Source organism: Pagrus pagrus (genome assembly GCF_965226575.1).
Source record: "Pagrus pagrus genome assembly, chromosome: 20".
Classification (NCBI taxonomy): domain Eukaryota; kingdom Metazoa; phylum Chordata; class Actinopteri; order Spariformes; family Sparidae; genus Pagrus; species Pagrus pagrus.
In genome coordinates, this window is record NC_140207.1 from 1,832,119 (window position 1) to 1,858,665 (window position 26,547).

At 40.2% G+C, this 26,547-nt stretch overlaps 2 protein-coding genes across 2 annotated transcripts in view; both read right to left on the reverse strand.

Annotated features, from left to right (window-relative positions):
- The window catches only part of LOC311249799 (uncharacterized protein), a 39,066-nt gene extending 24,886 nt beyond the window's left edge, over positions 1-14,180 (reverse strand). Inside the window, exons 1-8 of the mRNA XM_084341115.1 lie at positions 13,771-14,180; positions 13,557-13,676; positions 12,481-12,560; positions 10,522-12,376; positions 8,948-9,121; positions 7,527-7,700; positions 3,820-3,993; positions 2,968-3,141 (exon numbers count right to left, since the gene is read on the reverse strand). Of these exons, the coding sequence (XP_084197241.1) occupies positions 2,968-3,141; positions 3,820-3,993; positions 7,527-7,700; positions 8,948-9,121; positions 10,522-12,376; positions 12,481-12,560; positions 13,557-13,676; positions 13,771-13,943 (2,924 nt within the window). The 5' untranslated portion in view covers positions 13,944-14,180. The remainder of the gene's footprint in view (positions 1-2,967; positions 3,142-3,819; positions 3,994-7,526; positions 7,701-8,947; positions 9,122-10,521; positions 12,377-12,480; positions 12,561-13,556; positions 13,677-13,770) is intronic.
- Positions 14,181-16,457: 2,277 nt separating this feature from the next.
- riok3 (RIO kinase 3 (yeast)) lies at positions 16,458-25,525 on the reverse strand. The gene is made up of 13 exons (XM_084340068.1): positions 25,195-25,525; positions 23,495-23,610; positions 22,934-23,079; positions 22,708-22,815; positions 22,337-22,446; positions 22,111-22,254; positions 21,893-22,020; positions 21,559-21,741; positions 21,130-21,289; positions 20,944-21,024; positions 19,225-19,314; positions 18,447-18,560; positions 16,458-18,095 (listed from the first exon to the last, which is right to left on the reverse strand). The coding sequence occupies exons 1-13, from the start codon at positions 25,228-25,230 to the stop codon at positions 17,982-17,984; spliced, it is 1,530 nt and encodes a 509-aa protein (XP_084196194.1). The 5' UTR covers positions 25,231-25,525; the 3' UTR covers positions 16,458-17,981.
- Positions 25,526-26,547: the final 1,022 nt, after the last annotated feature.

Below are 26,547 nucleotides of genomic sequence, written 5' to 3' on the forward strand. Positions count from 1 at the left end.
CAGCATCTCGACACACTGAGCTACTCAGTCAGAACATCTGCAGCTCGTTTCTTGGAGGTTTTGACTGTAACATCTGGACACTTTGCTGACTGTGTCTAAAAATTCAGGTTGTTTTGTTATAGAGTTCCTTTTCATGTGTGAAACTGCTGCTGAGTGGGGAAAAAATCTAATAGCAAGAAAAGATCTAGAAGAAAAATAATTCAGATTTTACCTCAACATTGTGACTCCTTACTTTACTTGAGTAAATGTACTTAGTTACATTGGATCACTGATTGGGGCAGCGCTCATTTATAGATTTGACTTCAACTTTAATTTAAAATTATATAAAAACATTAAAATGAATACTTCACCAGCAGCAGCTCATTTTAATGATGTACAAGTTTTAAGTTTGGTGCCAGCTCATATTTATGGAGAATGCTTTTATTCTGAAGGAGTCTGGTCGGAAGTCTTCTTGTTTTTTCAGCTGAGTCACATGACAGTCTGACGTCACGTGCTCAGAGATAAACAGAGAAGCAGGAAGTGAACCAAAGAGTTGGTGCTACAAACAAACCTTCAAGTGTTTGACTCATAATTAACATTTAGATTTTATATTAAAACAATAAATAAAAACACAAACAAGAGTTTTTTAATCTTCAGTCTTTATTGTCACCGCTGGTCTGCAGACCGAGTCACACACACACATTTCATTAAAATCAACATGATGTGAAGAGAAACCTTCATGTTTTATCCATTAAGATGAAAATCACACAACCTACGACGACGTCCCGCAGCACGTCACACTAACAGCTATCTGATCATCGCTTCACTGCAAATCAAGTTATTTCTCCAGTTTTTCCTCCAAGAAAAGAAAATCAGAATTTCTTTTCTAGAAAGTTGTTTTCCACTCTACGAGTTTCACACATGAAATATTTTTCTAGGATGAAGAAGATCTGAAAAAAAATTCAGATTCAGATTTTTTTTAGATTTCCTTTTTTTTTTTTTTTTTTTAAAAAAGAAGAAGATTTTGTTCCCTAAAATTTCGGATCTTTTTTTTTTATCCAGTGTCATGTGTGAAACTGGGGCTGAGTGGGGAAACAATCTGATAGGAGGAAAAACATCTAGAAGAATAAATGAATTAGATTTTTTTCTAAAAAAAAATTTTTCCCCCTCAAACTTCCGATTTCACTTTGTAGTTCCAGTTTCACACATGGAATGAAAATATATAAAAAAGTAGTTTTTTTCAGATTTTCTTCATCCCGGGAAAAAAAAAAAAAGGAATTTTTAGGAAAGACAATTTGAATTACTTTTCTTCTAGGAGATGTTTTTCCTCCTATCAGATTGTTTCCCCACTCAGCCCCAGTTTCACATATTAAACTGAAAGTAAATCTATAAAATAACAAATTAGAAATTTTAGAGGGAAAGAATCTGAATTTTTGGAAAATGAATCAGATTTTTTATCTTAAAATTCAAATTGTTTTTTATAGATTTCATTTTCATGTGTGAGACTGCGGTGTCCTGAGTGGGGGAAAATCCAATAGGAGGAAAAACATCTTCTAGAAGAAAAACATTTTTTTCCTCCTATCAGATTTTCCCCCCACTTTTTGTTGTGTAGAAGGACAGAGCAGCAGCAGAGCAGTCCAGATACACTGATGATACTCTGTCACATCCACAGGAACACAGGGACGATGCTGGACTGGACATTGTGTGTGACAATGGAGCTGATCTCAGAGCAGTTCACACTGCAGCACTGACAGTCATCTCCACTTGTTGTGATTGGTCTGTCAGTCACTGCTGGATGAAGCTCTCCTCTCCACTCCACCTCCCAGTAACACGGCCCAGTCAGAGCCTCTCCACCCACCAGCTGATGGTGCTGCTTCAACCTCTCTGGATCATCAGGACACAGCTGATCCTCTCAACACCTCCACCTTTCTCACGTTGGATAAGACCTCCATCTGATGAGAGAAGCAGAGAGACAGTAAAGTGATAAATGAGTGTTTACAGAGACTCCCTCCATCAGCTGTCAGTCAGTGATATAAAGACCAGCAGGACTTCAGTCGTGTTCAGACCACAAGTGGAGCGGCTGTGTAGCGTAGCCAGCTTCCTGTCAGCTCTCATGTTAACGTGTTGGAGTGAAGCTCACAGACCTGCAGACACTTTGGACATCAAGTGTGTTTACTCTGCAGGTTTCACTGAAGGACACAGTGGAAATAAACTGCTGACAGTCCCTGAACGCATCATGACTGCAGAAACAGAGAATACTCACAGCTCACTTTAATGATGATTTACTGCTGTTAAAAACCAGAGTCTCACTCACATTTAAATATTTCATCTACTTTGGAAACATCACATGACAAATATGTAAATATGGAGTCTGTTATAAAAATATCTGGACAAATCAAATGACACATGGGCAGATATAAATATAACGTTAAAGGTCCTACACTGAACAGTAAAACATCAGCTGTGGTTTGTGGACTTCAGCAGAGGTTCTGGTCCGTATACAGACCACATGGTTACTAAATGTAATGATGGTTCTCTGACATAAGAGCCAGTGATTTGCAGGCTTCAGTCAGACTGATCTGAGAGCTGTGACAAAGATGAACTGATCAGTTGTTCAGTGTTGAAATGAGAGAACAAACACTTTGAGATCAGATTTGATGCTCCGACAGTTTGATGAATGAGGACACTGTCTCTATACATCCTGTGATGCTGTCAGCTGTGATCCAGCTGTATTTCCTGTAGACATGAACACAACAACAACAACAGTCGTCTTCACATCAACTCAAACACACGATCACAACAAGCTTCTGGCTCGTCTGATTGGCTGACTGCTCTCTCTCTGTCTTTCTGTCCAATCATGAAGCCTGTCACCGTTCTCCTCTCACAGCTTCACTGAGGAAAGCAGGAAATACTGGATCTTTACTTTGATACTGTGTTTAGTACAATACTGCTGAAACCAGCATGAACTGACTCCAACCCTCTACTGACCTCAGAGTCTCCAGTCTACAGTCTGGACTCTCCTTCAGATCACACAGCAGCTTCATGTCTGAATCCTTCAGGTTGTTGTAACTCAGCTCCAGCTCTCTCAGATGGGAGGGGTTGGACTTCAGAGCTGAGGCCAGAGAAGCACAGCTGATCTCTGACAAACTGCAGCTCTCCAATCTGAATAGAGAATAAATGATGGAGATAAAAATCAATTTATAATCCAATCAGATGTGTTCTTGTTTTAAATGTGTAGCTCAACATTACTGTGTCCTCATCAATGAGCTTTTCTCTAAAATGAGTAAAGTAACTTTGTCATTGTGTTATTGTGGATCATCATCAGCCTTCTACAGACATCATCCACATGTCAGCACAACATTCATACAGCTGTTCATGTCAACACAGATTAATAACATGCTGCTGATCTCAGTCAGGTCTGTTATTAGAGGAGAAAAAACTGAATTTTCTTTTAAACATCTTCTTTTGAAAATATGCTTTGATCTGTGTGTGTTCTGTAGGATCAATATCAATGATCAGACATTATTTGTGAAAACACATTGACATCAACAGAAATCTAAATATTTCTACTTCAGCTTCTCAACTTTATCAATTTAAATCAAATGTTAGTTCAGTTCTTCGGTTAACAGATTAAATTATAAACATTAATTAACTTTAACAACTAACTGAACATTTTCTACTGTTTCTTGAAGAAAGAGAAGTCTTTTGTGTCTGAAGAAGAAATTTAGTTCAAGAAAATTGAAAATATGAACCGAAGGAAATCTATAACTTTATCAATGTAAGTTATGTATGAATGTAAACTCAAATATTAGTTAGCAGTAACAGAGTCAGTGAACTGACCTCAGAGCCTCCAGTCTACAGTTTGGACTCTGTAGAAAATCACACAGCAGCTTCACTCCTGAATCCTGCAGCTTGTTGTAGCCCAGCCACAGCTCTCTCAGATGGGAGGGGTTGGACTTCAGAGCTGAGGCCAGAGAAGCACAGCTGATCTCTGACAAACTGCAGCTCCACAATCTGAATAAAGAATAAATGATGTAAGTTTAGAAGACAATGTTCCTGCTTGAAATCATTCAGTGTTTAATAATCTGTTCAGAGCTGAAGAAGGTTCAGAATGAAGAAGTTTAGAAAATGGAAACTCCAAACACCTGAACCCAACAGGATGCAGGTTCAACACTTAAAATACACAAAGTGACAAAACAAGTATATGGTTACTCAAGGTGCCTAAATGTGTCCAGTTCATCACTGAGGAAGTCAGTGGTAGAGTTAATGATTTGAATTCTTGGATAATAAAAAAGCTGGTGTGCAAATTTTTATTATGGTCCCAGTAATATTTGTTGTTAGCGTGCACTGAAGTAGGAGATCACATGATATTTTAATGCAGTTTTAATCAAAAAGGTTATATCCTGACACGTCAGACTGAATAAAAAGACTTCATGTAAGTCTTCAAGTCAAAAAAGTCAAACTAAGTCCACAAAAGTGATCAAAAGTCAACATGTAACATTTCAAGCACATAAAATGTCTTTCACTTAAATTCTGCTCCTCGGCTCTTTTCTAATTAGACGTACACGTAGAGCATCTTTATAATAAAGATCATGAACTGATAACATGAAGCCTTTTATGTGATAAGCAGGACGCTGCTGCTTCTTCTGTAACAATGAAGTTAAAAGGACCATAGACTTGTGTGATTATATGTGGGGAGGGGTTTTCTTAAGCCTGTGGTCTGCGCCTGTGTGTGTTTGCTGCACATCTCTGAGCAACAAATACAGAAAAACACAATCACAAACAGCAGCGACACTATTTCTAGTAAATTACCAGTGTTTTGTCAGATTCACTCACAGAATCCTGCCAAAATAGGACAGATGCTGAAAGGATATGGAGCCAGATCAAGGCCAAAAGGTTTGTTCATTTGGAAAAAATAAATGTATTGAAAAATAACATTTGAACTTGAAAGTTCAAGTTTTGATCTTGAATCATAAAAAAATCAAAAACATTTTCAAAATAAAAATAAGTGAAGGAAAAGGTTCATTTCAATTTAAATATGATTTGGATTTAATTCTGATTTTCTGTTGAATAAATTATTTCTTTTCAGTTTTCACTTCTATCATTTCATATTTGAGGTTTTATTTTTTTCATCTGGCTCCATAAAAGGATCAGTAGAAATCATAAGCTGGCCATGGAGGACCACAGCAGGGGGCGCTCTGTCTGGACAGCCCAGTTGGACACCTAAAACAAGCAGGTAGCACTTGGCAGCACGTCAGCCTCCTGCGTGTCCCACACAAGTGAGAGAGGAGACAATTATCAATAAAGGGGAAAGTTTCACACAAAGTTATGTGAATTTTGGAAGCAATGTTTTCTTTTTGGCACCTGTTTCACCCATTTTCAGGGACAAAGTGAGTGGAGCAGAGCATTAGTGACACAGGGACGAGTGGCAAACGTCAGGCAGGGTTGTTTGCACATGCTCAACTCTCCCTCTGAGTTGGGTTGCCAGGTGCCACGACACATACCCCCACACAGAACCTGACAAGACCTTTTTGATTTGTATCACTATGACAATGGGAGATTAATAGAGGCGTGACGATACACTAAGCTCACGAGATGAGACGATACACGATATTGGGTTCATGAGAACGAGACGAGATTTTAGCAATATTTTTTTAAAATAAGTCACAAAATGCAAAACAATGCAGGTCCATTTTGAACTGTTTTAACTAGTAATCATCTTGTAATGAATGTGACTCCAGCTCTACTTTGTGACTGAGTATGAATTATCATATGCAGTAAAAGACACAAACAATATGTAAGAACTGTAAAAGGTTTCACCACAAACTCAACTGACTGGCTTCTCTCCTGTAGGATTTCTCATGAGTCTCTTCAGACCTTATAACTGTGCATGAACTATGTGTGAGCTTCTAACTTCTAACTGAAGCTGTGTGACCTTCTAACTGAACTCCTCTCCACAAACTGAAAGTCAAAAATAAAAACAGTATAAATAACAAAAATGAATAACACTAAGTTTTTCTTAGTCTTCTTGTTTTAAGTGCAAACAATAATCAAAGTAGTTCTCTCTCAATACTTAAAGTGCAATCAGAGACTGACATGATTTCCCTCCAAGCATGATACAGAGCTGAGAGCTGGCTACAACTACACTGCCCAGCCTAAGATATGGTCACGTTCTTGTTCAAGAATATGAGCATGTCTACGTTTTCTGGCAGCAGTTGAGACCTTTGGACACTAACTATGTCTCCTGCAGTTGAAAAGACACGCTCACTTGGAGCGGAGGTAGCAGGGATGGAAAGGTATGCTATCTGTGTAGAGGTTCAGGACCACTGGGATGGTGGACTTTGATTCCAATGTGTGGAGGAGTCGCCAGTTTTCCACCGTGGGAAATGGCCTCATGTCAGCTGCAATGAAAACACTGATGTCTTTGGTTATTGCTGTGGCTCGAGCACTTGACTGTGGAAGTTGAGATGTAAAAGCATTTGTCAGTGTTGTCCGGCCTTTAAGTGTTTTCTTCACAGGCACAGTTGATTTTAGTAGAGAGCTGTGGTGGTTCTGTAGGTGTCTTTGCATAGTGCTCGTGTTAGCCGCGGTGTACGGCACTATTTTCTTTTTTATATAAATCTTTTTATTCGGTTTTTTGTTCACATACAACAACAATTCACACATACAGCGTATGCAATAAATCTTGTAAGACGGCACTATTTTCTTACAGTTCTTACATATTGTTTGTGTCTTGTCTGTCAGTCTGTGGCCATTTATTGTTCCCATCAGGTACCAAAATGCTGCCACACAAACGATTTAAAAGTGGCGGGGCATCTTCTATGTTAATTTCGAGTTCAATGTCAAACACGTTTTAATAACATGAGATCTCGTCACACCCTGAGATATTAACAGGAGAAATTAATTTATAATCCAATCAGATGTGTTCAGGTTTTAAATGTGTAGCTCAACATTACTGTGTCCTCATCAATGAGCTTTTCTCTAAAATGAGTAGAGTAACTTTGTCATTGTGTTATTGTGGATCATCATCCGCCTTCTACAGACATCATCCACATGTCAGCACAACATTCATACAGCTGTTAATGTCAACACAGATTATTAACATGCTGCTGATCTCAGTCAGGTCTGTTATTAGAGGAGAAAAAACTGAATTTTCTTTTAAACATCTTCTTTTGAAAATATGCTTTGATCTGTGTGTGTTCTGTAGGATCAGTATCAATGATTAGACATTATTTGTGAAAACACACTGACATCAACAGAAATCTAAATATTTCTACTTCAGCTTCTCAACTTTATCAATTTAAATCAAATGTTAGTTCAGTTCTTCTGTTAACAGATTAAATTACAAACATTAATTAACTTTAACAACTAACTGAACATTTTCTACAGTTTCTTGAAGAAACAGAAGTCTTTTGTGACTGAAGAAGAAATTTAGTTCAAGAAAATTGAAAATATGAACCAAAGGAAATCTATAACTTTATCAATGTAAGTTATGTATGAATGGAAACTCAAATATTAGTTAGTAGTAACAGCGTCAGTGAACTGACCTCAGAGTCTCCAGTCTACAGTTTGGACTCTGTAGAAAATCACACAGCAGCTTCACTCCTGAATCCTTCAGCTTGTTGTGACTCAGGTTCAGCTCTCTCAGATGGGAGGGGTTGGACTTCAGAGCTGAGACCAGAGAAGCACAGCTGATCTCTGACAAACTGCAGAGACTCAATCTGAATAAAGAATAAATGATGTAAGTTTAGAAGACAATGTTCCTGCTTGAAATCATTCAGTGTTTAATAATCTGTTCAGAGCTGAAGAAGGTTCAGAATGAAGAAGTTTAGAAAATGGAAACTCCAAACACCTGAACCCAACAGGATGCAGGTTCAACACTTAAAATACACAAAGTGACAAAACAAGTATATGGTTACTCAAGGTGCCTAAATGTGTCCAGTTCATTACTGAGGAAGTCAGTGGTAGAGTTTATGATTTGAATTCTTGGATATTAAAAAAGCTGGTGTGCAAATTTGTATTATGGTCCCAGTAATATTTGTTGTTAGCGTGCACTGAAGTAGCAGATCACATGATATTTTAATGCAGTTTTAATCAAAAAGGTTATATCCTGACACGTCAGAGTGAGTAAAAAGACTTCATGTAAGTCTTCAAGTCAAAAAAGTCAAACTAAGTCCACAAAAGTGGTCAAAAGTCAACATGTAACATTTCAAGCACATAAAATGTCTTTCGCTTAAATTCTGCTCCTCGGCTCTTTTCTAATCAGACGTACACGTAGAGCATCTTTATAATAAAGATCATGAACTGATAACATGAAGCCTTTTATGTGATAAGCAGGACGCTGCTTCTTCTGTAACAATGAAGTTAAAAGGACCATAGACTTGTGTGATTATATGTGGGGAGGGGTTTTCTTAAGCCTGTGGTCTGTGCCTGTGTGTGTTTGCTGCACATCTCTGAGGAACAAATACAGAAAAACACAATCACAAACAGCAGCGACACTATTTCTAGTAAATTACCAGTGTTTTGTCAGATTCACTCACAGAATCCTGACAAAATAGGACAGATGCTGAAAGGATATGGAGCCAGATCAAGGCCAAGAGGTTTGTTCATTTGGAGAAAATAAATGTAATGAAAAAATCAAATTTAAATACAGTTTTGATTTAATTGAATGCTTTTGACTACTCCAACACACACACACACACACACACACACACACACACACACACAGTACAGAAATAAACTGAATGAAATAAAGAAATAAAATAAAAACACTGAATAAAGTCATTCAGTGCAGCCTCCTCTGAACACCACAGGATGGAGCCATTTAGATTCACAGAAAATGTCTCAAAGAACTGACATTTCTTCAGATTTATGCTGCTGCTAATCTTTAGAGTTAATTAACTAAACTTTTAAAGTCTCAGTGAAGGGTTTGAATTGAATATATGGAAAAACAAGACAATGAACTGACCTCAGAATCTCTAGAGCACAGTTTTGACTCTCCAGTCCAACAGACAGGAGCTTCACTCCTGAATCATTCAGGCTGTTGTTACTCAGGTCCAGCTGTCTCAGATGGGAGGGGTTGGACTTCAGAGCTGAGGCCACAACTTCACAGTGAGTCTCTGAGAGTCCACAGTCAGACAGTCTGTCATGACACAGATATTAGAAAAATGTTATTATGAAAGAGGACACTTTATATTTACTTCATGCATTTGATGTTAAAACAGTTTGAAACATTCTGTTCTGATTGACATTTGTTATTTACATCAGTGGTTCAGCAAACCTTCATCTTATCCGTGTTTGACATGAAACAGTTATTCTGATCACTCTCTAAAACCTGCAGACTTTAAATCTTTGTTTTATTTTAATCTTGCAGATGAAGGAAGAGAAACTGTAGTTACATTTGGGTTTCCATGATGTCCACAGTGTCAGTGTGATCTGATCCTATGTCTTTGGCCAAAAAGTTATATTAGTTTATGCCAACACAGTGTTAGTATGAGGCTGAGAGTGCCACAATTAACATCATCGCACGTCTTGTGTCGAGCATGTGGGCTCCACAAATCATGGTGATGAATGATCGTGCACCTCCTGAATTCAACATGGATGAGTTTGAAGTTTGAAAAACCATCTTAGAAATCTACATTTACATGATTAATATTTTGCCAGCTAATACAGATGTGATTCAGAACAGTTGACTTCTATAAAGACTTATATGATTTACACTTTTATGGTGTTGCCATTGGTGATTTTGATTTATACACCTACTGTCTTTTCAGATGCTATTGGACATTGCAGTCCTGACCACATACACTTCTTTATTCTTCACGTTTCATCTAGTTGTTGGTTCAGTTTTGGTGTATTCCTTTCAGCTGTATGTCTCTTCTGTGTAACTACACTGAGAGCAATGATGAACTGGAGTCAGATTCCTTGTATGTCAACACATATTTGGACAAATAAGGCTGATTCTGATTCTACAGAACAAAAATACATAAAGATTAAAACTAAATAAGAGTCAATTCAGACAGAAACCTCATGTCATGTATAAAAGGTAAAGTAGAAGCTTTAATTTGAGCTGGAACTTTTTGGTCCATTTGCTCACTGTGAAATGTCTCTAAACCGACATAATGAGAACAATAACTGCATGAAAGAAATTCTCAAGGACTTTAGAAACATCACATGAAAAATGATACAGATCTTATTTTAAACTCTTCAGTATAGTGGTTAAAAAACCTCTTTCATTAGTTTCACCAGGGTTTCTTCTATCACCCAAAGAACGATTAATAGAAGAAAAACTGTCAAATTTAATGATCATTAGAAATAAATGGAATAACTGAGTTCAACAACCTGACAGCTATAAACACATCCAACTGAAACATCTACATTGTTGCACTCATGGTAAGTGAAACATTTTTTAAAAATAATCACAATTGTATTTAAAAATGTAACCGCTATTTCAAAATTAATTATTTTATAGTTTGTATATCTGAAGAATTAAACTGCTAATCTACACTGATTTATAATGTTGATAATCACATCTGGACTCACCGAGCCTTCCTGCAGTTCCTCACAGCTGGAATCAGTCTCAGTCGTCCCTCCTTTGATGTGTTGTACTTCTTCAGGTCCAACACATCCAGAACCTCCTCTGACATCTGCAGCATGTAGGCCAGAGCTGAGCAGTGGATCACAGAGAGTTCCTTCTCTGATCTGTTCTCTGACTTCAGGAACTCCTCGATCTCCTGATGAACTGAGTGGTCGTTCATCTCCATCAGACAGTGGAAGATGTTGATGCTTCTGTCAGGAGAGACATCATCTCTGTTCATCTTCTTCAGGTTGTTGATGGCTCTCTGGATGATTTCTGGCCTGTTGCCTGTCTGACCCAGCAGACCTCCTAAGAGTCTCTGGTTGGACTTCAGAGAGAGGCCATGAAGGAAGCGGACAAACAGGTCCAGGTGGCCATTTTTACTTTCAAGGGATTTCTTCATGGCGCTCCTCAGGAAGTCATCCAGGGATGGGCCAGAAAAAAACCTAGAAATCTTCTCAAAAACAGACTGTGGTTTTGAGTCCCTGAGTGTGAAGTCTTTTAGGAAAGCCTCCAGGACCTCTGTGTTGCTGTTGGTGTAACAGTGGAACATGTAGACTGCAGCCAGAAACTCCTGAACGCTCAGATGAACAAAGCAGTAGACTGTTTTCTGGAAGATCACACTCTCTCTTCTGAAGATCTCTGTACAAACTCCTGAGTACACCGAGGCCTCTGTGACATTAAGACCACAGCGTTCCAGGTCTTCTTGGTAGAACATGATGTTTCCTGTCTCCAGATGTTCAAACGCCAGCCTCCCCAGCTTCAGAAGAACTTCCCTGTCAGCCTCCGTCAGCTCCTGTGGACTCGTCTCACGTCCCTCATTGTACTTCTGCTTCTTCCTCTTTGTCTGAACCAGCAGGAAGTGTGAGTACATGTCAGTCAGGGTCTTGGGCAGCTCTCCTCTCTGGTCTGTGGTCAACATGTGGTCCAGAACTGTAGCAGTGATCCAGCAGAAGACTGGGATCAGACACATGATGTGGAGGCTCCTGGAGGTCTTGATGTGTGAGATGATTCTGCTGGACAGATCTTCATCACTGAACCTCCTCCTGAAGTACTCCTCCTTCTGGGCGTCAGTGAAGCCTCGTACTTCTGTTACCCTGTCAACACATGAAGGAGGGATCTGATTGGCTGCTGCAGGTCGGGAAGTTATCCAGACGAGAGCCGAGGGAAGCAGCTTCCCCTCGATGAGGTTTGTCAGCAGCACGCTGACTGATGACTTCTGTGTGACATCAGACACGACCTCATGGTTCTTGAAATCCAGTGAAAGTCTGCTTTCATCCAGGCCGTCAAAGATGAACACAAGTTTACAGACAGCGAGCTTCTCTGCTGTCACCTTCTGTAATGTTGGATGGAAAACATGGAGCAGCCTGAGAAGACTGTACTGCTCATCTCTGACCAGGTTCAGCTCCCTGAACGAGAACAGAACCAGCAGACTGACATCTTGGTTTTCGGAGCCCTCGGCCCAGTCCAGAGTGAACTTCTGCACTGAGAAGGTTTTTCCAACTCCAGCGACGCCGTTGGTCAGAACCACTCTGATGTGTCTCTGTTGGTCAGGTGAGGCTTTAAAGATGTCGCTGCACTTGATTGGAGTGTCATGGAGGGCCTCCATCTTGGAAGCTGTCTCTAGCTGTCTCACCTCATGTTGGGTATTAACCTCTTCACTCTGTCCCTCTGTGATGTAGAGCTCAGTGTAGATCCTGTTGAGGAGGGTTCCACTTCCTGTTTCATCACTTCCTGTTTCAGTTCCTTCAGTCACATGTTCACATCTCTTCCTCAGACTGATCTTATGTTCATCTGAAGCCTCCTGCAGAACACTATCAGCTGAAAGAGAAGAAAATATTCTGGGTTTAAATTGAGAGCAAGACTCTTGATTAAATCAAAAAGTTCCTGTTTTCAGACATGAAGACATCAGCAGACAGTCTTACTTTGTACAGTGTTGGTCTGACTGACTAACACTGGACAGCAGGACAGCTGCTCCTCCACAGAAACACTTCCCTCTGTCTTCCTGAAGAGATAAAGGAAAATCCCTCAGATTAGAAATCACAGATCAGTCTGACAAAAGAGAAGACAGACTGTAAACATAAGTATGTCTTCTCCAAGCTCTGAATCTGGACTGAACTCCCAATCACTAACAGTTTGTTTTTGTCTGAGTCACAGTGGAGCAGTTTGCATCATTTCATTTTAGTGAACAAACTTATTTTAATGGGAAATTTTATTACACAAACAAAAAGGAGCACAAAACATGACCTCATTAGCAGCTATTAAAAACTTAAACCATACTGGACAAAGTACATGGCCACGCTTAGTACAATATACCCTCCTCCTTTTTCAACAACTGTGTTTGATAAAAAAGGTTTTATGAAGATAAAAACAATGTCAGAGTGAAGATTTTGGGACAGTTTCCATGAGATACTTCCAGCCCTCATCAATGGAGCCTTTTCCTTTGCAAAGATATAGAAGAAATCCTCACTTGTGATTAAAGCAGAACATAAATCCCTCATTTGTGTCATTTATCTATCTGTAAAATACTTGGTGCTCCTCATCCTGACATTCAGTGAAACTTGTGATTCTTGTCTTTTTAACAGATCATTTGATCATCTGCAGTAAAGACATTGGGACGACTTCTGCTCGTTTTCATTCATCAGTAATTCTTCCATCGCAGCAAAACACGTTGCATCAGCCATCAAACTCCTGAAGGTTTAACTGAGCAAACTAAACACTTTTAAGACTAAATTTCTCTAACAGACAAACAATGAATGAACTTGAAGTATCTCACTAGCCAACAATATTTAGGCTACACCCCATGATGCAACACTCCGGTGTACTCAAGAAGAATATCTGATGTTGACACATAATTGTCTCGTCCCTACGTATAATACAAGTCACAAAGTTTTAAAATGTAATTTACAGAAAAAGGATTTTGTCCTATATTTGGGCAACTACAGTCATATAATGGTAATGATTTAATTATATAAACTGAAGTTAGTATCAGTTCTCTTACTGTGTGTCTGAGGGTCCAGGTTCAGTACTGAAGTTTGGAGGAAAACCTTTGGACCAGTCACTCTTCATAGACAGGCAGCTGGAGACTGGAGACTCTTCTCTCCGTCTGTGGTACTGACTTCTGGAAACACCAACATGCTTGTATTTATTTCATGTCAATACACAAATTGCTGTTACTGACAGTTTGGTGATTAAAAACATGGCAGTCTTCTTACTGTGTGTCTGAGGGTCCAGGTTCATCACTGAAGTTCTGAGGTGGTTCTTTGGACGGGTCACTCTTCATAGACGGACAGCTGGAGACTGGAGACTCTGCTCCGTCCTCCTCTTCCTCCACACAATCACTCATCTTCTGCACCTCAGAAAGCACTGAGGTAAATATGTAGCACATGGAAGGAGAACAACATGAAGACAAGGAGGACAAACAGGTGAAACAAGATGCAGAGGAGGAGGGTGTAAAATGGAGATGGTGAAGCCTGCAGACTCATCACCCAATGTGATGCTAAACAAAAGTGACATTTACAAAGATCGGCCATGTCTCTGTCTAATTAAAGGGACGTCCCTCAGTGTGATGTCCTGCTCTGTCCACTCAAAGTCTCCACTTCCTGCCTGCAGACGTTATGTCTTTATTGTTGTCATGTACCTGGATCACTGCTCAGGTTTTTAGTGAGGTCACTTTGACAACAATTGTTTTGTCTACTTTAAATGTGTTGAATAGTCGTACAATAAATAACAGCTTTTAATACGTTTTAAATACAAACAAGTTTTATAACAACTCATGTTAAATTGGAAATGATGTAAATAAAATCTAATCAAATGATTGTTCTGGAATCTTTCACTTGAAATTTCTACAGAAAACATTTTGTGTCTTTGCAACTGGGTTTCATCTTTTAAATATCGGAGGTTAAATGTCTGAAAGAATCTAGTTCTTAGTGTTAAGTTATAACAAAATATGTTAATACTGAAACAGCAATCTGGATCCTTCTGACCAACAGGACAGTACAGGATCTACTTTGGCACAACACAATATCTTCAATGAGCGAACAGTGAAGTCCAAGTCCATAACACAGACTTTAATCGAGGCTTTATTAGTGAAAACTTTTACTGTTGAACTATTTTGTCAGGTGAAGCTGAAGTGGCAGACAAAATATTGACAATAAAATTCATAAAACAAAACTGCTGTCGTCTTCTGGACTTGAGTCAGTCTGAGAAATAAGCAACACAACACTGACTGAGCTCAGAGCACAAGAGTCACGAGAAAAGTCTGTTGAAGAGGCTCAACCCAGACTGAGGAAGGAGGAAGTAACACACACACACACACACACACACACACACACACACACACACACACACACACACACACACGCACACACACACACACACACACAGACACAGACACAGACACACGCACACGCACACAGTAAAAAACATCCTGCCTCTGCTCAGTTTTCTTTAAATATGAGCTTGTTGTCTCTTGTTCAATGTGAATGTTGTAGCCAATCCCACTGTACTCACAGATGAATCAGAGACTTTGACTGTAAAACAATAATGTAGAAATAAAACTCACCCTGCCTCAGACGTCTTTTCCTCCACCTGCTGCTCTGTTGACTCAAAATGGAGTCTGAACACTTTCACTTTCATGTCCCCGCCCTGTTCTCAGGTGTTGCTCCTCCTCTTGTCATTTAATGGAAATCACATGTGTACTTTTTTCTGTTCAGGTGTCTCCATGATGACCTCCCTCTGCTGGAACAGCTCAAACTAACAGATAAACCAAACACAGCAAACTGAGTTCAGATCACTGTCAGACAAACTTCAGCTCTGGAGCAAATGTAGTGGCGAGTAAAATATGTGAGTCTGTTGTGTGTTTAGTTGTGCAGCCTGCTGTGTATTTAAAGTGTGTTCACTGCAACAGTCACATCACCTTCATGTAAAAGGTAAAGTGGTGAATGTGCCGTCTGATATTATTTCTTAGATATAATCCTGATGGCTGCGCTGAAAAGTAGCAGAAGCATGCAGGAGAATCATGTTTCCCCTTAAATTCTGTGTAAATGTGTGAGTGCCACTATCACATGTGTCCGTGTCACAGGTTTGAGTCCAGCTCGTGTCCCTGTGTGACTGTGTGAAAAACACACTGTTGTGTTTGAGTCTCAGCTCATTGTTGATGCAGCAGCGCCGCCTGCTGTCCAAAGCAACAAACTAGCAGCTGAGGTCACGTCTGCTCTGTATCTGCTGTTGAATCTCCCATCAGACCTCCTTCATGTCCACTGCTGTGTGTCTTATTGTAGCTGTGACCAGGGAAGCTGGACGTTTCTACTCACTACAAAATAACTTCAAGCAAATAGTTTCTAACATCTGACAACATTTGAGAAGTTTGTGCAGACTCAGACTGTAACAGCGATACAGGACGTATATACAGGTCAGAGCAGCCGCAGCAGCTGCAGGCAGCAACAGCCAGGAGATGAAGAGGAGAGAAATTCACCAGACTCCCTTTGAAAACTGCTCAGTTTGGATCATTGATGAGTCTGAAGAAACTCTGACTGGGACGACTTCTTAAAGATTTGGGCCTTCTTGTAAATTTGGCACGTGGACGTGTTTCTTTGCATATAGTGAGATCCAGTCACACAGCACACGTTCATCACTCAGCTGATGGTTTTATAAGGCCTTGTTGAGGGCGTGCTGCAGGCCCCTCAGCACCCCCACTTCCTGTGTCCATGTGTTGGACAGTCTTACAGCAGACACACTCATGTTGCATGTACAGCTCACTGAGAGGAAGCTCACTCTGGCCAGTGCACATGGATTTCATCACACTTGTCTTGTGTCTGTGGATGAAACACAAACATGTCTTTATTTACTGTCCACGCTCAGGTTCAGGAGGAATCAGGTCCAAATATTTGTCTCATACAAATGTTTTTTAATCTTCAGTCTTTATTGTCACCGCTGGTCCGCAGACCGAGTCACACACACACATTTCATTAAAATCAACATGATGTGAAGAGAAACCTTCATGTTTTATCCATTAAGATGAAAATCACACAACCTACGCCGACGTCCCGCAGCACGTCACACTAACAGCTTCCTGATCATCGCTTCACTGCAAACACACAAACAGTTTCCATCGTCCACATTTAACGACTTTAATCCGACAGTGATGAAATCTCTCTGCGCTTCATTTTCAAGAGTTACCAAACATTTCATAACCCCCCGCTGCACTGTGACCTCTGACTCCGCCCCTCACAGGTGACCCCGAGCACAGAAACAAACAAACCTTCAGGTGTTTTCTAACAGTTTCTTCTCTTCGACTGTTCGCTACATACACATTGTTCCCTTCAACAGATCTGAGCAGAATAAATGACATCAGTGGTGAATCACAGAGAAAAGACGAGAGAAAAAACTCTTTAATAACTAATTTAATATTAATTATAAAAAATGAGAGCAGACTGATGCAACACAGATGAAGACAGTTCAGGATCAAATCTTTATATTATTTCAAACTAGTTTAATCTGTTTAATTATCGTTATTACTGTTGTTTTTCAGTGTTTTTGATGTATTTTGTGTTTTGTGCCTCATTATATGGAGGACTGATGCTGCCAAAACCAAACATAAATACAATATATCATAAATATCATGTCAACACATGAACCAGAATAATACTCAAAATAAATGTAGGTATTTACTGCAAGCGTTTACTTTTGTATGAATTCATTTACTTATTTACTTATTCATAATTTATTTTACATTTTTAAAGCAGCAGTAGACGAGTTATTATTTATTTCTTGGTGCATTTGACGGCATCATAATGTATTGAGACATTTACTTAATGCTTTATTTATCTGGGCAGTTTTAGTCCTCCATAATGTCGTCCTGAAACGTTTGATTGATTTATGCAGCACCTGAAATCTCTCCAGAGGTGAGTTGTTGCAAGAAGACCCATTAACCCTTTAATCTTAATTATTTTAACTCATTAATCTTTCCTCACCATCACATTGACCAGTGTTTAGTCTTCATCATCATTTAACCCTCATTTCCCCAAATTTAAGCCCGACTCTGGAGGCATCTTCAGAACCTCAACAACTAGAACTTTAATGAGAAGCGGTCCTGTGTGAGAGGCCGCTGGACTAAAAGACAAACATCAGTGAGGGCCCGTGTCAGCAGGAGGATCTGAAATGAGGCCTCAGCTTCAGAAAACCCTGCTGGTGCCTCTGAGCAGCTCAGGACGCTCCGACTTCAACATCCAACACGGTGAAACTCGTTCCTCCTGCAGCCAGGAGGAGGCGCTCCGTCCTGCCTGAGTAAAGGAGGCAGTCGGTGGGTGGGTCAGAGGGTGGTGGCGGGTCGGAGGGGGAGGCGCCGGGGTCCTCCTCCGTTTATCTCCTCTTTACAGCGTTTTCATCACGGTGGGAACGTGAAGAGAGAGCGAGCCGGGCGGCGTTAGTCGTCAGCGTCGGGTTCTAAAGGAGGATCGCCGTCCTCAGCGGCCACGGGGAACGTTTTCTTTCCTCGCTTCTGCACGTGATCCTCGTTCCTCTTCTCCAACGCCACGATCTGTCAGAGAGCACAGGGAGCGTTTAAAGGAACAGTTCACCCACAAATCAAAGTTTCTGCCAAGTTTCACACATTGAAAAAAAAAAAAGAAAATCTCCTGACATTTTTTAAAATTACTGTTTCACACAAAAGGGGAAAGAAAATTCTCCTACATCGTCAAGCTCAGTTTCACACTGAGAAAAAAAGTGAAAAAAAAGTTTTTCTCCTAAATTTCCTAAAATGTCTTTTTTGTGGAAAAAAATCTGGAAGAATTTTTTTTTAACAAGTTTCACACATTGAAGAAAATATATATTTTCTTCAATGTGTGAAACTTGTTGAATTTGTGTGTGTGTGTGTGTGTGTGTGTGTTACCTCAGCCATGAACTCGGCCTCCTCCTCGGCGCCGACTGGGATGTTCAGTCCGCTGACGGCATTGAAAAGCTCGTACACGCTCATCGCCTCGCTCACACCTCTCTTCTGGAAGAACTGCATCACACACACACACACACAGAGACACACACACACAGTTGGATTTTAATCAGCTGTCTCAAACCAACATGAAAACTTGACTGAAGAACTGGTTCTTAGTTTTCTAGTCTAGTTATGTTTTTGTGACATTGAGTGAAAAAAAATTAAAACCAAGAAATTATGAATTATTAAAAAAAAAAGCAAATTTTCCCCAGGAGATAATTTTATTTTTTCCAAGGAATTCTTATTTTTCTGTCAAACTGGGTGAAATAAAAAAAAAAGATCTTCCAGGAAAATGTTTTTTTTTTTTTAAAGAGTGAGAAAATGTTTTTTTGTTTCCAGGAGATCTTTTGTTCAGTGAATTTTATTCAGAAAAATTTGAAAAAATAAAACACTTTTCTCTGAACTTGAATTTTTCAATCTGAACTTGAGTTAACTAAATATGTTTTCTGACTTCTGTGAAGACTTTTAATGTTCCTGATGAATTAAAACAACTGTTCAAACATGATGTCCAGCCACAGAGACAGAAACTAAAACATGTTAAAATAAACCTGTTTCACTACAACTGTCACAGAAATCAGACTGAACTCGGTGTAAAAATGTTTAAAAGAAATAATCCACTCTTCTTTTGGATCTTTGTGAACGACCAGCGCCGCACAATGAGGATTAAATTAGCCGTTACCGTGGAAACGTTCCTGCAGTCTCTGAAGAGGAACTCCAGGCCGTGAGGATGGGTCGGCTCGATGGACTGACTGACATCTATCAGCCACACCTACACACACACACACACACACACACACACACACACACACACACACACACACACACACACACACACACACACACATTAGAGCAGCACTGACTCATGACAGAGGGAGAGTATTGACGAGTTAACCCTTTAAACCCAGAACAGTTACAGCACGACGACGGCTGGAACAAAGTCTGAAAACCTTGAAATCAGTTCACATCTTTGCACTTCCTGTCCCCTCGTCTCTGTCTTCAGTTTTTGAGTTGGTTTTGGGTTAAAAGCCTGAAATAAGTTCTGAAACCAGCCGTCATGTTTACATGTTTTGTTCTCCAATATAAAAACACATCATCAAACCTCCCACAGTTTAATTATAAATTGCTTAACGTGTCTTAAAGGATAAGTACCGTTTTTTACAACCTGGACCTTATTTCTGGCAAAAGATATGGTCATTTACTCACCCAGATAACTTTGGTGTCATTCGGCGTCGTTCGGACGAAATTAGATCCAGTGTAGCGGCGATATATCCATATAATGGGAGTAACGGGGCATCGACACACAGCCTCTATATAACGCATTATCTGCCACGAAACTAGTTCATTTCATCAATATTTTGTTATGAAATGCTAGCGCTATTAGCCTCTGAGTCCGGGCTCGTCTATTGTCAACATCCGGGGTCTGTAGGCTGATCTACTACCTCTGACCTGGAAGATGTCGTCTCTGAGCTGCGCGCGCACCCGCGACAGCGCGCCTTGTTTACCTGTAGCTGCTGCTGCTAGTTTGACCCCGGATGTTGATAACGGACGAGCCCGGACTCAGAGGCTAATAGCGCTAGCATATCGTAACAAAATATTGATGAAATTAACTAGTTTCGTGGCAGATAATGCGTTATATAGAGGCTGTGTGTCGCTGCCCCGTCTCTCCCATTATATGGATATATCGCCGCTACACTGGATCTAATTTCGTCCGAACGACGCCGAATGACACCAAAGTTATCTGGGTGAGTAAATGACCATATCTTTTGCCAGAAATAAGGTCCAGGTTGTAAAAAACGGTACTTATCCTTTAACACGGCGGCTGCTAACAAGCGTCTAAATGAGACTGCAGAGTTTTTTTTTTTCATTTGAGAAATGAAGTGAATTTTTATTTTATTATTTATTTATTTATTTGACATTTTTTCTCTCAGAAAACTTGAAACAAAATGAATCAATTTTTTTTTGTTAAAGTTAAAAAAGTGAAAAATGTTTTCAGGACATTTTTCTTTATTTGTGAAAAAAAAAAATCACCCGCCAAATTCTGTTTTTTGGTTTCACACAAAATATAAATCTAAAGATTTTCCTGGCAAAATGTTTTTCCCCACCAGACCTCAGGTCCACATGCTATCAGACCTGTTCAACTGGCAGCAGTTTAACAACCTCATTAAAGACCTTCAGGAGCAAAAACACAAAGAAAGAAAGAAACGAAGAAAAGAGCACAGATACCAGGAGGAAAAGAAGAATCAGGGTGAAATATGGAAGGAAAAGCAGGAGAGAGAACAGCTGGAAGGGAAGAGAAAAACAAGGAAGAGTTTCAGAAGGATCGGACGGAGGAGGCAGAAACAGGGAGAAACTGAAGGAAACCAGCCTCACCAGGGAGATCTGGTTAAAACACACGTACCTTCCCTTCGTGCCACAACATGTTGTATTCACTGAGATCAGCATGAACCAGGTTACACTCCTGATACAAGAGCTGCATCAGCTGCAGACAGACAGATTAAAGGGGATACGATGTTTACTACTTGTACTGTAGCATCACTACACATCGTGAGTACGCAGAGTCGTACTTGCAGTCCCGTGTACGTACATGAAGGACCTGGTAGAAGGCGTTCTTCATGTCCTCGGAGCTCAACACCACGTCTTTCAGTTTGGGAGCCGGAACGTGGTCTTTACCGATGAACGACATCACCAGGATGTGTTTCTTAAGCAGCACCACCTCCGGACAGGGAATCTCCGCCTTCTTCATCCTGAACACACACACACACACACACACACACACACATCAGATTTCAGTATCATTAACATGATGGTATATTTATAATAACTACAGAGTTTAGAGCTGGCAGCAGCAGAAGAAACAGTGTGAGGAGTGTAGCAGTAGCAGTAGCTCAGGATGAACTTTGCATCATAGCTATAGTTATACGTTTTTATTCCACAGGATGTTTAAAAAGCTTTAAAAAAGTAGAACCAGCATGTGTGAGACCAGCAGCACCAGTAGGCGGAGGTGTGTGTTCACCTGGCCAGGTTGTGCATCTCCTTCTCGGCCCACAGCCTGATGACCTTCCGTGGGTTCAGCTTGCTGAAGCGCTCCTTGAAGCGATAGTCGTCTTTGATGTAGCGGTCTCTGTTCTTGAACTCGTTGAGCGTCGTCTTGAACACTTTCAGCACCACTTCATCTGGAACAGGCTGCTCCTCCAGGCTGAGGCACACACACACACACACGCACACACACGCACACACACACACACACACACACACAGTTTGCTTTCAGCTGGTAGATTTTCCCTGAGGACCTTTTTCGAGGTATTTTCTTGTCAGACATGTTTCTGACCTCCTGCTGATCCACTCACCTCCCTCCGTCTGCGTGGAAGACGACGGACTCTTTTCCTGTGCTGATGCAGCCGTTAATGTTCTCCAACACACCGGCGTTCACCATCTTATACATCAGCAGACGAGTGCGAGGGTCCACTGCTTGTTCCTGAGCAGAAAGAAAGAGAGTTGGAGCGTGAGGCAGCAGATGAACTCCTCATTTCATCTACGTTGTGTGCGAGTGCTGTATATTACGTACAGCGGTGGAGTGCTCCTTCTTCTCGTGCAGTCGGGCGCTGCGTCTCTGCTCGCTGTAGCAGTGCTGCTTCAGAGAGTTAAACACCTGATTGGACAACTTCAGGTCCATCCCCAGCCCATCACCGACATGGACCTCTGGAGCAAACTGAGGAGGAGAGGAATCAATATGTTTTAGGAGACAAAAAACAAATGCTCAGTCAGTATCAGAGGGCGCGAGGCCGTCTTACGTTGTCCATGCGCGCCGTGTTCTTGCGGCCGCAGGTCACCTCGTCATGTTTGGTGGTGATGTTCTTGCCTTTCCCCGTGAAGCCTCTCCTGGGTGTCGTCTGGGGCTTATCTGATGGATCAATCACACACAGATTTACAGTTTGTGTCATCATCACCTCATGGACACGAGCTGTGAGTCTGTTTGAGCTGGATTTAAACTTAAAGCGATCACAGAGGCTGTTCAGACGGGTGAATACATCTGAGATCCGATCACTCAGGATGGATGCTAAAACCACATGTGCATTTTAAAACATGAAGTTGTTACTCAGGGCTGTATGTTACTGTGTTACTGCATTCCTGTTATTTTGTCCAACCACTGTAGGCATGTTACCTGCTCTGTAGGGGTCGTGTCTTGTGTCCTGCCAGTCCACCTCGTCCTCGGAGCTGTCGCTGTCTTCATACGGATGGACCATCCGGTAGTTCTCAAAGGAGATGGACACTGAACACAAACATCAGAACAGAACCTCACACGTTATTCTTCCTCTTCCTAATATTTATTTTGATCTGTTGTGCTCATCGAATCTTGTATTTTGCTCTTTATTGTATTGTGGCCGTACCTTTACTCTCGCCGTTGAACTTCTTCTCCTCCCGGCGGAGCTGATCATCGAACTCGCGGTCGAACTGCATCTGCAGCATCTTGGCGAGCATCAGGTCACTGGTCGTATCAGAAGCCTCGTCTGACAACAAGAGATCTGCTGCAGGGCTGAAGGACGGAGAGGAAAAATCACTTTTCATTATCATTATCGCTCTTCCCCCGGGCTGCTGTTTCTCTCAGTCATGTCGTTTTTATACACAGTTTCCGTAGCTTAGCTTCCTTGGCTAGTCGGCCAACATTGTTTTATCCGACCTAATCTACAGAGCTGGTAGAAAGTTGCAGAATAAAATCTGTTCATACATTTAAATGATAAGAGAATATATAAATAAAACTGACTCTCCTTTGCTTAAAAACATTTGTATGAAATGTGTCAGCTAACAGAATAACGGTGTTGGTACCACGTGGTATGTTTAATCAGCATCAACAGTCTTCGTAGTTTCCCAAAAGAAGTCTGTTATTCAGAAGACCCGAGTACAAAAACAAAATGGTGAAGTGAAGCATCAGTGTTACACTTGAACCTTACTCAGTGAGCGCAGGGAAGGCGTTGTTCTCCTCGTCCAGCTGTGTGGCCAGCTGCTCGCTCATCACATCAGCCAGAGAGCAGGCCGGAGCCGCCGGGGCCGCCGAACCCCACGGGCTCTGGAGGAAAACACACATCCACCTCGTGAAACACCTTTAACTCTGAACACACAGCTCACTGCTGAAAAACATCCACGGTTCTTAAGTTTCACACGCTGATAACTGAGTCTGTGAACCCTGCGACACTGCGGCCGTTTAGTATCAGTAAAGTTATTAATGAATGTAACTGCAGATTATTTTCCTGGTTAGTTGCAGGTTGTGTTTTGATCTGAAGTGAACTGGAAAAAATATTGAACAATGTCTTCTTCCTGAAGCCTTATGTGACAGTTTCTGATGTGTCAAACCTACAAACTCAAATATTCAGTTTACTGTCACATAAAACTAACTGAAATAAATGCTGCTATCAACTTAACAATATGAGGGAAAGTTGAGTCTTTGAAAAACGTCCAGGAAAGTCAGAATATCTTTGCCTTTCTGTTGTCCTCCTTCTGCTTTAATGACAGCATGCACACTCGAGCTGCATGTACTCCACAAGTAAGTGTAAAACCTGCTGACTCATGTTGTCCCAGCGTGATTTCACGTTCAAATAAGTTGTGGAGTGTTGAGAAATATTGTGTTCATGTTTCTGCATTTAAACATCATATGGATCGCTGTGTTTTATGTTTATATGTAGTCAAATTTGATAAAAATGTTAATGACATATTTCAATGCTTTAATCTTTTTTTTATTGACTTTTGAAGATACTCTGAGAAAAACCATCACAATAACCAATAATACCAATGTACTGAAGAAACATTGTATTTTGATTGTAGACAATGACTTCCTACTCTAAAAAAAAAATATGTACGGAGTTAAAATAAGTTGTAGAGTGTTTATAACTATTGTCTTCATGTTTCTAGGTTTATATCTACTTAATTACAATCTACACTGTTATTAAACTATAAACTGAGTCATAACTGACCAGAGACAATAAAAGAAGTGACTCAGAGGAGACACTCAGACATGTCCTGACATGCCTGTAGGGTCACGCCCACAACTACATTATTCATAATTACTATATTTATATATTTGTTTAAACTGAGGATGTTTACATCGAGACACTTAACAACAATATGATGGTCTGAAAATAAGATTCATGTCACAGCATGGCAAAAAGACAACCTTAAACCTGCTGAAGACAGTCAGTTGACCTATTTCTGTACGAGACACTGAATTGTATATCTTGCTAACTGTTAGCTGCTAACTGTTAGCTGCTAGCTGTGCTATTTGTTTCCAGAGAGAATATTTAGTTTTGAATAAAAACAACTATTAAGAGCACTTTGAGATTTAGACATGAGGGGTTTAATTTAAGGTCAGTAGCACTGTGGTCATCATTCTCGTGTCTGAGACAGATAAAGAGTTGATTTGAATGTGTAACTTGTGCCAAAGTATCTCCAATCATGGCACCCAGCTGCTGAGGATGTGTCCGCTCACAGCGAGCTACATTCAGCCTTTTAAGGAGCAGACTGTCAGAGGCCATGTTGGATCAGAAGGCTAACAGAAGCTAACAGAAGCTAGCTAACTGGTTTGACTTCGTGAAGTCGAACAACACACATAAATACGTGACACACCAGGAGAAGACGACCAGCCAGGAGACATATTTACCTTTGGTGTTACTGCTGTGCCTCCTGTTTGATCCATGATTACAAAAACGATTAATCGATTGTTTCCTTGGAGAGTGAATGGTGGCTAGCCGCTGAGCTAACGTTAGCGCGCTGCGGGGGCAGATCTGGCGACAGAAACGTCCTAAAAACGAGACCAACAACAAAGTCTCGCGATGTGACACGTACAGAAAAGTGTTGTATAAACTTCAGAGGGTACAAAAAGATGATTAACGGGTCAGTGACGAAGGTTTTTAAGTAACGGAGAGGATAAACGAGGTAGAGACGCTCTCACTGAGGTGTTTCACAGCCGAGTGGACTTTAGCACAACAGGAACTGCGTCACAGAGGCTACATTACGCCTTCACAATAAAAGCCCTCCCGAGGTCTTTTATTTTGTTGAGCGTTATCGCCAGAGCTGAAGTGAATAATCTATTAGTTTTTTCTTCTTCAGTTTTAATCATTAATTTATTATATATATATTTAAAGAAAATTGACAACCATTCTCCAAATTCAGCTCCTCCAATGTGAGAATTTGCTGCGTTTCTCTGTTTCCTATAAAAACTGTAAATATGTTTGGATTAAAATCTTAAACTTTAAATAAAATCCTCACAACTTCCTGTCAATTTTGGAGGAAATTATTAAATTGATTAGTCATGAGAATAATAAAGACATTAATCAATAATGATTGATCAAGCTAATGAAGTTTTAATTAGTTTGTCCTTTAAGGCACAAAGAGAGCACTTATACAAAATAAAACCACTAATAAAACCTGCATTTATAAAAATTGTGGATTATTATTATTATGATAATGCTTGTGCTTCTGGACTTAATCTACAGGAGTTTGAATATTTATTTTTCTCGCATTAATTTTTTAAAATTCAAAATCAAACTAATAAAGTAAAAACAAAAACAACAGTGTCATTGAGAAATGTTCTTATTATTACTATCATTAATATTCTTCTCAGATACTGTTGTTAGGTTCAGTAATGTTAATAATAATAAACACTTAATATATATAAGATAAAAATTAATAGACTGGGGTTATGAAATATTAAAGTTCCTGTCAGGTGACAACAGAAAAAGAAACAGACAACTACACATATTAGAAAGGAGGTTACAATAAATAAATAAATAAATAAATAAATGATAAAGAATAAATCTGATGTAAAAATGTAATTAAAAATACTGCATCATAGATTTTATTTTGTGTCGACTTCCTGTCGCCTTTTATGTATATATGCGTGCGCTCGTGTGCGCGCACCAGCCCAGTGCGTGTGCACGTACAACCTACAATCTGTCCAGGTTGACTCGTGAACGCGCATGGCCGTCAGCTGCTGTCACAGCGTCCAGGTGCG